Genomic DNA, 13,056 nt, shown 5'->3' with positions numbered 1-13,056 from the left:
CCCACCCGAACCACTTCCGGTGGCTCTTCCATACAAACAGCCTGCCTAGGCTCATGCTGTGGACTTTCCTAAAATCTCCCGAAGGTTCACAAACCCCAGACAAGCAACATCTGGCTTCCGTGAGCTCCGTCCCTTTTGTTAAGCAGTCCTGAGCCCAGCACTACAGGCAGCTGCCTCAGTTCATGGCTGTGCCTCTCTCCAGCACCTCCAAGCCCAGCGAGGGTGGAAGGCATCCACGGGTCACTTTCTGGCTTATGCCAGGTGGCCCCAAGCAGGGCACAGGCAGCAGCTGAACTTGGCCTGCAGCAGGGCCTCTCCCAAGAGGCCCCGGGATCAGCACACCTGGTAGCCAGCTTCAGAGCGAGCCGGAGTACCACCGGGGCTGCATCTGAGGACGGTAAACCCAAAGGGCAGACTGGGCAGACACCAGAGCCCCCACTAAAGTGAATCCTGCTCCGAAGGGTCAGCCCCAGCACAGCAGCACCTCCACTCATCACAACCAATCAGCCTGAAGGTCAGTCCCTCCCACTGAAGTGCCAACAGCAACCAAGGTTCAGCTACAGCAGGAGGGCAACCAACTCACACAAGGGACGCACCTGCAGCACCCAGCTCAGGTGACCAAGGAGGACTGCACTGCTCGGCCGCACAGGACACCAACTACATAAGGCCACTCTGCCAAGACCAGGAGCCACAGCATCTCTACCTTATAAATAGAAACAAATGCAGGGAGGCAGCCAAAATGGGGAGACAAAGAAAAGCTCCAGAGAAAAGAACTGGAAGAAATGGAGACAAGCGATCGACCAGGATGCTCGGTGATCTCAAACACATCTTCAACAAAGAAACAGGAAACGAAAACATAGATAGGAAACAGTCGGAAATGAAGAACACATTAGAGGGAATCAGCGATAGATTACACAGAGCAAGGTTCCGATCGGCAATTTAGAAGATGAGGTAGCAGAAAATGCCCAATCAGAACAGCAACAAGAAAAAAGAACCCCCCAAAAAACGACAACTTAAGGGACCTCTGGGCTAACGGGCACTCCGACATTTGCGTCATTGGGGTCCCAGAAGGGGAAGAGAGAGAGCAAGGAATTGAAAACCTATTTGAAGAAATAATGACAGAAAACGTCCCTAACCTGGCAACGGAAATAAACATGCAAGCCAAAGAAGCACAGAGAGCCCCAAACAAGATGAACGCAGAGAGGCCGGCACCGGGACACCTAGTAATTAAGATGTCAGAGGTTCAAGACAGTCTTAAAGCAGCAAGAGAAAAGCAGCTAGTTGCCTACAAGGGAGCGCCCATGAGACCGTCGGCTGCTTTCTCAACAGAAACTTTGCAGGTCATAAGGGACTGGCAGGGGATCCTCAAAGTGACGGAAAGCGAGGACCTACCACCAAGATGACGCCACCCAGCAAGCTGTCATTTAGAATCGAAGGACACCCGAAGAGCTTCCCAGACAAAAAGCTGCAGGAGTTCATTGCTAGCAAACCAGTATTACAAAAGATGTTAAAGGGACTTCTTCAAGAAGAAGGTGGGGGAGTCAAAACATAATAGCCACACAAAAACTTGTGCATTAAGGTTCGTAGTAGTAATTTTCGTAATAACCAAAAAGCAGAAACAACCCAAATGTCAGCTAATGAATGGATCGGCAGAACGTGGTATATTGCGGCACGGAATATTATTTGGCAATGAAAAGAAATGAAGTATCAACATAAATTATGATATAGATGAGCCTCGAAAACATTATGCCTGCCTACAGGAAGAAGCCAGTCATGAAAGGCCACATATGGCTCCATTGATCCGAAGTGCCCAGATGAAGCAAATCTACAGAGAGAGAAAGCGGCCTAGTGACTGCGCAGGGCTGGGGGAAGGGCAGTGACCGCTCGCGGCTGAAGTTTTGGGGGGTGATCTAACAATGAGGTGTGGCGGTCGCACAACTCTGTGACTGCATTAAAAGCCATAAAATGACAACTTTAAATGAGCGAACTACATGAATTATATCTTAATAAGGCTGCCTTTTTTTTTTTTTGTCCAGTTGTCGAATTGAGGATAATTTTATTTCCTTGTTATTTATTATGTTTTCTAAATTTTCTGCAATGAGCATGCTTTGCTTTAATCTGAAAAATAAGTGCTAAATCGGGAGAGGAGGGTTTTCTGTCGGCTTTCTTGGTACAAATGTGTGTGCTACCTACACAGTAACCCTTTCCTCCCCAACCTTTGACTTAATCCTCTTTGCCCTTTTTCATTCTGTCACTTGCCAGAGGAACACACACTTTTTTTTTGCTCCAGCAAGAGAAGATGTTCAGATCACGGTTTTCATTTCTCCGCGTAGGCCCAAGGATATCCTCTGTTTACGTATTCTGATATATTTGCATTGAATGAACTGTGTAGAGCTGTCTTTATATATAAAACTGGGAAACTGTAAAACGAAATAGATTAAAAATTCATTTCCAAGAGCAAAGGATCGAAGACTTTTTGAATTGGAAAGAGCAGTAGGGATCCCTGGAGCCTGAAGGAAGGCGAATGACCTTGCCAGGGCCCGCACCCAGCTAAACCAGAGCCCGTGATTGGCAATTCCAGTTGAGTCACGCTACCTCAAACCACCCCTTTTCCTGTATACTATGAAAGTATTCAAAATTATTGCATTGTTTTGGGATGTTTTTCATTAGTTGGATTTTGTTCTCAGTATTATCAAAATTACAAAGAAGTAAATACTGGTCTTTTACCTTACCTGAGTCATTGGAACTAACTTTTATCGATTCGTTTACAAATAAAATTACAGGGCAGTAATCACGTGATCCCTCGGCTCATCTTTCTTGTCTCGTCGTTTGAACAGGTGACGTTTTGTTAAATATCAACGGCATCGACTTGACCAGCCTGAGTCACAGCGAGGCCGTCGCTGTGCTGAAGGCCAGCGCCGCGTCCCCCACCGTTGTCCTGAAGGCACTGGAGGTCCAGGTGGTAGAGGAGGCCACCCCGGCCGCCGACGAGCAGCCCAGCACCGTCAGCGAAAACGAGTACGATGCCAACTGGTCCCCGTCTTGGATCATGTGGCTCGGCCTCCCGAGGTGCGGACAGCTTTTTTCCTGTGTTGTGAAATAATCATTGTTGCAACGTTCCTTGGTTTCTGACCCAGTACATTCACTTGCCAAGGGGGAAAGATGCTTTAGTTTGATAAAATAGTAGCATTAAATCAAGTTACAAAAGAACATGGTAAATTTGCTCAGGTTATATTTTAAAAGGTAGGTTTGATAATAAGAACTAAGCTAAAGAGGACAGACCTGTTTATAAAAGTGAGTGAAACCATCCGTTAAGGCCCGTGAGCGGGCGAACCGTGAGGCTGGGCGCTCACCTCTCACTCAGGCCCTTCGAGGATTTGCTGCTTTGTGGCTGAGCCGCCAGCCGAGGCATCTCTGGTCACGAAGCTTCTGGAACCTCCAGGCGATTTGCTTAATTTGATACTGACCTAGGAGCAGTGTGTATTACTGTCTTTATTTCCAAAGCAGTTTAGATCCTTAATATATAAAAGAACCCTAACATTGAACTATGATGGAACATTTGGCTCTTAAATCCTTAAAATGAAAAAAGCCACTTAATTTTTTTGGAATAAATGTGTAATGATGGTTAGAATTTGTATAGTGCCGCATGGCTTATAAAGTACTTTCACAGAAAGAATAAAGAATCAAGGGTATTACTGGATTATTGGATCAGCCAATTGGATTATTGAGTTATCAAATAACTCAATAATCTGACTCTCGGTTAAAAAAAAAAAAGGGTTAAAACTGTAAGAGTTTCTGTCTCGGGGACCTGTAGGGACTTTGTATGCAGACCTTGTGGAGAAAGATTTTTCGATGACAGAGATGACTTAACTACTTCATATCTGTTTAGTCCATGACCAAAACTGATTGATTTTTTTCCCCATGGAAAAGTCAACATAGATTTAAGCGGTTGCCATTAAACGCCTACAGACCTGCTGTCTAAATGGTGAATTTGTAGCCATCAAAGGGACCCTCTCTGATCTCGTCAGATACTCAGCCTGATGTTGTGACCCTGGCAGTTTAAACCCGGAAGTCGGCCACGTCCCTTCAGACTCTAGTGGGTGGCACGTCTCCTCCTGCTGTGCGGCTGTGACGGACACCAGCCACGCCCTGGGGGCACGCTGCCGAGCCAGGCTGCCCCTGGTTTTCCTCATCTGTTGTCCCCATCTAGTTTTGGGGTCACGGCATTTTACCCCTTGGGTTCAGAGCATGTTCTGGTGCTCCAGGAAGCATGACAGTGGTTTTAGATGAGAAACACCCAGTTTAGGAAAATCTGTTTTTGAGCCCCGTATGGAAAGGAAAGGATACCTGTCAATAAAAGCCACTGCCCCCTGGCTTCTCAGAGGCGTGTGTCGCACGCAGACCTGTGCGCGACAGCCAAGGCAGCTGCTCGGTGGGCGCAGGGGAGGCTCTGAGCCGGTTCCGCACCCCATGCGGCTGCACCCTGCTTTTCCTGAGCACGGAGGCGTTCCCACTGAGTTTCCTGGGCCTGTGCCACACAACTCCTCATTCGTTTTGTTTTCGTTTGGTCTATTTGTTTTTTGTAGAAGATTCAAGTAATGAAAATAACCTACACTTTTCTGGGAAAAGAAAAAAAAAAAAAACAGGCCAATACATGGCGCCCAGCTCCACCCCAGGCCCTTCGACAGGCGTCAGCGAGCAGGAGACCGGGCCGTTTAGAAGCGGCAGCGCGTCGCGTATCCGTCTATAGACCTGGCTTCGTCAAGAATTCTTTTTAGTGGATGAGAAACAGGACACCTCGCCTGAGATGCCCTTTCATCCAGTTTTACGTAAACATGAAAAAGATTTCTTATAAAGAGATATTTTTTTCTGTATCTTTAGGGGGTTTCTCCCCCATTTTTACTTTGGATTTGCTTCCCGCTTGTTCCCTAATCCATGAGTTATGGACGTGTAAGCAGGATTTTTCGCCCTCCCTGGACAGCAGCATTTTGACTGCGGCACCTCGGTGTTCGTTATACTGAGGCGGTGGGCGTGGTTAAGTGTTTCCCAGATCGAGTTTCCTGCTGTGTCAATCCCGGAAATGTGTCCCTTAAAACGACAGAATTTTAAGTGAAGGCGGAAAGCACAGGTTTTAACCGCTGGCGTAGAGACGGCGATCGTGCATTTTGGGGGAGCCGTTCGGCCCCTTTTCCTCTCGCGTCTGAGTGCTGGGGTCAGCCGCGCCAGGCCCCCTGCACGTCGCCGCCTGTAGATGCCCGTGTTGAAGAGACAGGTGGGTGTCGGGTGGGAGACCTCGCTGGCAGCGCAGTGGGCAAATCCAGGCCTTGACGCCAGTTTCTGAGGTGTAACTCAAAACCGAGTTTATTTAAGCCGCTCGCGTGGGTGCGTGTTCACTTGTCAAGAGATGATAAAACAAGTTAAATTCACGTGCTAGAAAATGGGCCGTCCAGACAGCACGTTCGGAAGGGAACGAAGCGGCTCCTTTTCTGTCCCTGGCGGTGGCAAGTGCAGCTGGGACAAGGACGGACGGGCCGTGAACGCCGTCGTGCTAACGGGGTCTCGGTTTTTGTCTTTGTTGACAGTTCCCTCCACAGCTGCCATGACATCGTCCTACGCAGAAGCTCCCTGGGCAGCTGGGGCTTTAGTATCGTCGGCGGATATGAAGAAAACCACACCAATCAGCCTTTCTTCATCAAAACCATCGTCCTGGGAACTCCGGCTTATTACGACGGAAGATTGAAGTGAGTCTTGTGTGTTTACTGGTGTCTTTCAGGTCCGTTGTGACGGACACGATCTAGACCGGGCTCAGCTCCAAATTCAGCCCGTTGTCTGTTCTTGCGAATAAAGTTTGACTGGGACGCGGCCAGGCTCACGCATCGCCCTGTCATCCGAGGCGCCCTCCGAGCTGTGGTGGCAGAGCCCGTGGGACTCGCGAAGCCTGAGATGCTTCTTTACCACGTGGCCCTTTGCGGGAAGACGTGGCCGGCCCCGGCCTGGGCCGAAGTGTCCGTCCCCTTGGCCGCTTTGCCTCCCCCAGCCGCGTTTGGCTAACGCGGAGACAGGGCCAAAACGGAGCCGTGAGGTGGGCGTCGCGGTGCTGGTGACCAGCGCGGAGCAGCATCCCGCACTGCCCGGTCCTGTCGTCCGTGGCTCCGCTTCGATTCTGTTCTCACGGCGTGACGTTTATGCAGACCCCACGTGGGGACGTGCAGGGGCGCTCCGCAGACCCTCGGGGAATGACCGCGTGACAGTGCTCAGCGTGCCGGCACAGTGCGACGTGCTCCTGGTCGTGCCGTTGAATTTCCTTAACCTCTGAGGTCTTCTTGGAGCTGTTACTCCCAGTTTATGAACGAGGCGACGGGCATGGAAAGGCGGAGGGCCTTGCTACGGTCACGTAGCCGAGGGCGGCTGACCGCCGCGCAAACTCAGGGCTGTCCGGCGGCCGCGCCCTCCCTGTCCCCCCTCTGCCAGTCCTCACCGTTGGGCAGAAGGTACTTGCTCACCCCGCCGGTCGAAGGCAGAGGTGTTACATCAAGAGATTGTACAAACAGAGAGAAAATGGGTGCCTCTAAGTTCTTAGCGCTGCGCAAGTGGCGAGTTTACACTTTAAACAGAAAGTGGCATCGAAACGGTGCTGTGAAAAGTCCGTCAGGTTATGCGCCACGTCGGGGCTAGGTTCTCGTGTAAGATGGACAGCGTGATTTTACAAGGAAAGGGCAGGGGGAGATGAATGGACCGTCCTCTTAGCTAAATTACCCAACCAGCTGGAGTCTCAATGATTTGGTTTATAATTTGCATTTCGCCTGTTTCCAAAAAAGAAATGGAGGCAGCTAACAGTAAAATAGCATATTCACATTATAAACTAAAAACCTCAAATCTTAAAAAACAGAAAGGTCTTCAGATCCGTTATCCATTTGCGACAGATAATTCTGTTTGGAGTACAGCAAGCCTCAGTGGCTGATGGAAGGGAGAGGCGTGCGTCTTATTCTCAGTTTAACCGAACCCTCAATTGTATCAGCTCTAAGAATGAAGAGAAAAATAAGTAACAGTCAAAATAATAAGCCACGCTCTCCTTTTAAAGCAGGCAGCAGATTTTTTCACCTAATTCTGTTTTGCTTAAGCTGATGTGAAAATTATTGTGCCTGCCCTTGAAATCACACCAATCGCAGGAGAGGTTGGCACGGGGGTGTCCTCGATCGGCCAATAGAGGCTTAAAAAGTCACCTCACTTGTTTCTAAGAGTAGATCGTACACCCTATTCGTGTTGATGGTCAAGCGAAACTGTGATTTGCATGCTGAACAAATCTCAGGGTAACGTTTTAATCCGCGCAAACAGTGACAGTCTGTTTCTGTTTCTGTTTCTGCCTGCCTGTCCCTGTCCAGGTGTGGGGACATGATCGTGGCGGTGAACGGCCTCTCGACGGTGGGCATGAGCCACTCCGCGCTCGTCCCCATGCTGAAGGAGCAAAGGAACAAAGTCACTCTGACCGTTATTTGCTGGCCTGGCAGCCTGGTGTAGATTTCGAAACTGGTTCCGCGTCAGCATCTTCCTTTTTTAGGTTCTGGGGAGAAAACGCTCTCGTGTCGTCGTGTTTCTGGTGGTTACGAGCCGCAGACGCAGCTGATGTTTGCAGGGCCCCAAACCACTGAGTGTCCGCTCGTTGCCATCGCCGTGGTTTTCCTCCGGTTAGCCACGTGTCCCTGAGCTCAGACGCAGTCTTCCACTCACCCCGTGACTTCAGACTTTCAGAGCGCGACCTGTAACAACGAACGAACTGTCCAAACTGCGACCCCGCCAGCCGGATCGGAGGACGTGCAGCGGCCGAGTCCTAAGACGCGTCACCCACGCCCCGAGACGGCACCAGTGAGAGCAGCGCCCACGGCGTCTGCCGTCGCTGGAGCCAGCAGCGCCATGAGCGGACGCGCTTCAGGTGTAGAGGGCGACCCTTCCCTGTTTGTCCTTGGTGCCAACATTTCACAGCTCCGCGTCGTCCGTAAGGCGATTTTCCGGGTTTATTTTATTTCTGCCGTGATCTTCCAGTGCTCATAGATAATGAAGACGTAAGTCTGACCCCACTAAAGAGATGTGTACAGAATAACGTACTATTATTAGAATAGTAGAGAATAAAAGATAATGTGATCCAGTGACAGGAATTTGGGAGATAATTATAGTTTAGTGCCGGGGATGGGAAAAGCTGCATTTACTTGAACACTCCAAAAGCATTAAAGATTCGTTTCCCAAGGAATGTTTTGTTATGTAGGAAAATTTCGAAGCAGCTTTTGCTAACAATCATTTTCTAGAGTTTATATTATCCTTCTATCAGCAAACTTGACTGGAAATGTTTTTGTGATTTATTATGCAATTAAACTAGATGATAAAGGTGAAACCGTATTGCTATTAAATACACACTCGTATTGCAGCTGAGGAGGTGAAGGGAGACTTTTTTATTCTGATAAGACTCTTGAGTATTTTAGAAACCCTTACTTTTCCCCATTATTTCTTTAATTATGAACTTAATTATTTCAAGACAAAATCTGAGAAGTTCTGTGGGTTTTTTTTTTTAATCTGAAATAGTAGATTTTAGATGTTAATATCTTTCAGTTCATTTTTGGTCACCAGACTATTTCGTATTTTTGAAATGTTTTTTGAACACTACGACCAGCCCATTTTGTTTCTCTCTTGTTCAACATGGTTCTTCTTCCTTGGGAAGAACGTGTAAAGAAGTGACTAAGGGAAAAATACCCCTACCTTATTAATGTTATGCATACTTGAAAAAAGGTTCGTTAGAAACCTAGTTCAGAATCTGAGCTAACTTACAAGTGACCTCTGGAATAAACGGTGTTGATAATCAGAGAATGTACTGCGGGATACCGCAGTATGCCATGAAGTGTGACCACTCATTTTCAGACTTGGCAATCACCTCGCTGGGGTTTGGCGTACCTGTAGCATGTCACTGATCATGCCAGTTTCATCATGCTTTTTTCCAACATATCTCGTTTGAATAAATAAGAAATGGCGACAGTAATCGTCGCGAGCTTGTTCGGCCCCTTAGCCGCGCTGTCCCCGGGTGCAGCGGAGGCCCCATCCGGTATATTGCTGTTGTGACCGGCCGTGAAGCGCTTTGATACCGAAACGCTTTGACCTTCTAATCGACATGGAACACGTTTTTTTCCTGCTCCCCAAATGGAATTTTGTAACCAACTTTGCTATTTTATAAAGTATTTTGTAAGACCGCGTCATTTTGGCGGGAAGGCCACCCGTCAGCAAATACCCCAACGAACTGCTACTTTCTTGTATGTAAAATACTTTCTTTGAATCCAGTGGTATAATGAGTATTTTGAAAGAAGAAATTTTTTTCAATATTATTTTTATCATGGAAATCTTGAAATCTGCTTCAGCTAATTCAGTTTTATTACAAAAGACTATCTAGCTTTCAGTCAGGATGATATTTGGTGATGGAAACTTGTTCATAATTTATTGTTATTGTTGAAATGTTCGAATTTTGTCATTGGATGCTTAAATGGCAAAATATCTCGATTTGTTCTGTGCCTTCGGTTTAAATTATTTCAGGATTTTCAGCTATGTTGAAACAATGGCGTGACGATCATTGTGGATGGGAATAAACGTCACCCTCTCCGTCCCGCGCCTCACGGGTGCTGACTCCGTGAGCGACCCTCACTGTCGTCCCGAGCGCGCCAGCCCAGGGTCACGGGGCCCCCCAGGCTGGCCGTCAGTCACCTCCACAGCACCCTAGACGCGCGGTGACAAGTGTCACTCGTGCTGCGTGTCGAAACGGCGATGCCGGGGGCGGCCCGGATCCCGTGACGGCGACGCCCGGGGCGGCCCGGATCCCGTGACGGCGACGCCCGGGGCGGCCCGGACCCCGTGACGGCGACGCCCGGGGCGGCCCGGACCCCGTGACGGCGACGCCCGGGGCGGCCCGGACCCCGGGACGGCGACGCCCGGGGCGGCCCGGACCCCGTGACGGCGACGCCCGGGGCGGCCCGGACCCCGTGACGGCGACGCCCGGGGCGGCCCGGACCCCGTGACGGCGACGCCCGGGGCGGCCCGGACCCCGTGACGGCGACGCCCGGGGCGGCCCGGACCCCGTGACGGCGACGCCCGGGGCGGCCCGGATCCCGTGACGGCGACGCCCGGGGTGGCCCGGATCCCGTGACGGCGACGCCCGGGGTGGCCCGGATCCCGTGACGGCGACGCCCGGGGTGGCCCGGATCCTGTGACGGTGATGCCCGGAGCGGCCCGGATCCCGTGACGGCAACGTCCGGGGTGGCCCGGATCCCGTGACGGCGCCGCCCGGGGCGGACCGGACCCCATGACGGCGACGCCCGGAGCGGCCCGGATCCCGTGACGGCGACGCCCGGGGCGGCCCGGATCCCGTGACGGCGACGCCCGGGGCGGCCCGGACCCCGTGACGGCGCCGCCTGGGGCGGACCGGACCCCGTGACGGCGACGCCCGGAGCGGCCCGGATCCCGTGACGGCGACGCCCGGAGCGGCCCGGATCCCGTGACGGCGACGCCCGGGGTGGCCCGGATCCTGTGACGGTGATGCCCGGGGCAGACAGGATCCCGTGACAGCGCTGCCCGGGGCGGACCAGATCCCATGACGAGGCGGCCCGGACCCCGTGACGGCGATGCCGGGGGCGGCCCGGGTCCCACAACACAGAGTGTTAAATCCCGTTGCTCCCGTTTCTTCTCGCTTTTTTTTAGTGCAGTCACTAGCAGATGGTGAGTGGCCGCGCGGCTCCCCTGCTGTTTCTGCGGGACGGTGGCCCCGGCGTCCTCACCCTCTCCCTGTCCCAGCACTTACCAGGCCCCGAGATGGTGGCTCCTGCTTCATTAGATCATTCCTTGAATCAAAAAAAAAAAAAAAAATGTTGTTAGGAGAAAGCCATCTCCTGATTTCCGAGTGACTGAAGCTCTCACCACGGCCTCTGTGTCTGACCCCTGATCGGGTTTCCAGAGGCTTCTGCGGTCCCGCTGAGTCCTGCAGGCTCCCGCACGGGCTCACAGCGTCCCCTCGGCCCTCCCCCGCATGTCACATGGCCACCTCGCCCCCCGCGCCCGCAGCCTCCACTCCCCACGCGCCAGGGACGCGGCCGCCCTGCGCCCTGCACGGCCGCACCGCCGTGGCTCTGGCCGCTCTCCGCCTCACGCCCGTCATCCGCTCCCGCACCCGGGCCGAGACCGAGGTCACGGGACTTGGGAGCAAGATCGTCAAGGCAAAGAGCCGTTGTCCTCGTGTCGCGTGGAGTCTGTGTCCTGTCAACACGATTCGTGACTTGCTGTTGGCCTGGGTCACTCAGCGCTTAGTCGGGTCTCCCCAAAGTAAGACTCTTCTTCCGCCAGCCCCCCGACACACACACACTGTGCCCCGGACAGAATCGCTGCGCACAGCCCGCAGCTGTCAGGCGGGCGTCTGCTCTCCCTCCCTGGGAGTGAGGGGGCCCCGGTGCCGCGTGGGGGGCCTTGTGGGGGAGGGGCAGGGAGGGGGCTGAGTGTCGCGCGCACAGTTCTTTCTTCGTTGCCCCGCATCCTTGCCAAGGTCTGGTTTGATCGGAGCGAAGGGGGCGAAGCGGCATCTCGCATTCCCTTAACCCCCCGCCCCCCGCGAATCCGGGGTCTTCGCACGCGCTTACGCTCCATTCCAGCGGCTTCTCTGGCGACCATTCTCCGCTAGGCTGTTCGCATTTCTCTTACCGGTTCATGGGATGTCTTTCACCCCGGATGTCGGCACCGAGCGGCCGCAGATACCTGCTCACCGCTTCGTGAAAACGGGGCGCAGTTCGTTACGCAGACAGGCGCGCGAACGGCGGGCTCCGTCTCCGTCTCCGTCCGAAATCTCTTCCGCTGCCCGGCGTTGTCCACGCGCCTCGTCGTGACGATCGTGATTTCCCCCCGCCCGGCGCGTGCCGCTCCTGAATTCCAGCGCCCGTTCCGTGCGTGCGGTGGTTGCCCGGGAGTTTTCCTTTGTGTGCATTTGACTCCAAGTCTTGGGCCGGCCGGCCGGCCTGTTCGTCCCCCCTCTGTACCCCGCGCAGACCCGAGACCCCCGCCGCCCTGCAGTCGGACGTGTTGCCTAGTGTTGTAGTTTTGTAGTCAGTATTATTGTCATCGTTTTATGGCCGTCAAGATTCGGCTAGAGTTAGTTTCTGAACTGTGTCAAATGCAGGTGGTTCTCCATAGGGAACATCCCACAAACGGTGTGCAGCAGAAGGCCGCCAGGGAACAGGCGGCAGCCCGGGCGGCGCGGGAGCTGGCGGCGCCGCCCAGACGTCGGCGCGGTTTCCCCAGAGTGCGGCCACGGCGACCTCGCCACCGCTCCTCAGCCCTCGGGTGGCGCTAAAGCGCCTTCTCATTTTCCGGTCCCCAAACTCGAGTGCCCTTCTTTGGTGTGTAAAGTGAGCCGCCGCCTCGTGGGCCCCCCAACACGCGAAGCTGTGGGGGTCAGAATCGCGTGCGGCGGCCACCACCCCCGCGTGCCAGCGGCTCGGGGCACGACGCCGAGTTGCTCCCGACGCGAGGTCCCGCGTTACGGTGGCCGGAGCCCCACGAACTCGGACTTAGCCGCCCTGGAATCTGAGTGTGTACAGTAGATGTTAGTTAGCTGGGCACCTCACGGGGAGAGCAGGTATCTCAAGTCGACGTCTTGACAGACGGAAGGTGCCCTTTCTTCGAGGCGCCCGGAGCCCTGGAGGACAGACACCCAGACACGTCCAGCCGACGTGCTCCTCCCCCAGGTCGTCATGTAAATGAGAATGTGTTTCACACTGACTGCGTGTGTGCACAACACGTCGATGGGCTCTGAACCACTCTGCGACGCCTGACTTTGTCTTGCATGATCCAGGCTGCCTTCCATGTGTCCACGTTTGGCGATAAAGCTGTAGGGATTACCCAGGCCTTGCAAGCCGCTGCCCGGTCGCCGGCCGAGATTGCGTACCTGAGCTTTCTCTCTCGACGTCTCTTCTCTGCCCGCTGAAGGCAGGGCTTCAGCTCCTCAGGGTCCTTATTCAAAAGCTCTTTTGCCATTTCACAGTG

The 13,056-nt window shown here is 53.2% G+C and overlaps 1 protein-coding gene across 7 annotated transcripts in view; it reads left to right on the top strand.

Moving 5' to 3' along the window:
- Positions 1-9,639, top strand: part of LNX2 (ligand of numb-protein X 2) — a 54,386-nt gene extending 44,747 nt beyond the window's left edge. For all 7 annotated transcript variants that reach the window (XM_036228384.1, XM_036228383.1, XM_036228381.1 and 4 more), the window contains 3 exons: positions 2,838-3,069; positions 5,583-5,741; positions 7,383-9,639. In XM_036228384.1, coding sequence (XP_036084277.1) covers positions 2,838-3,069; positions 5,583-5,741; positions 7,383-7,518 — 527 coding nt within the window. In that variant the 3' untranslated portion in view covers positions 7,519-9,639. The remainder of the gene's footprint in view (positions 1-2,837; positions 3,070-5,582; positions 5,742-7,382) is intronic.
- Positions 9,640-13,056: the final 3,417 nt, after the last annotated feature.

Source organism: Rousettus aegyptiacus, unplaced genomic scaffold (genome assembly GCF_014176215.1).
Source record: "Rousettus aegyptiacus isolate mRouAeg1 unplaced genomic scaffold, mRouAeg1.p scaffold_m13_p_11, whole genome shotgun sequence".
NCBI lineage: Eukaryota > Metazoa > Chordata > Mammalia > Chiroptera > Pteropodidae > Rousettus > Rousettus aegyptiacus.
The sequence above is the reverse complement of the archived record's forward strand: the minus strand, read 5'-3'. Positions and strand labels throughout refer to the sequence as shown.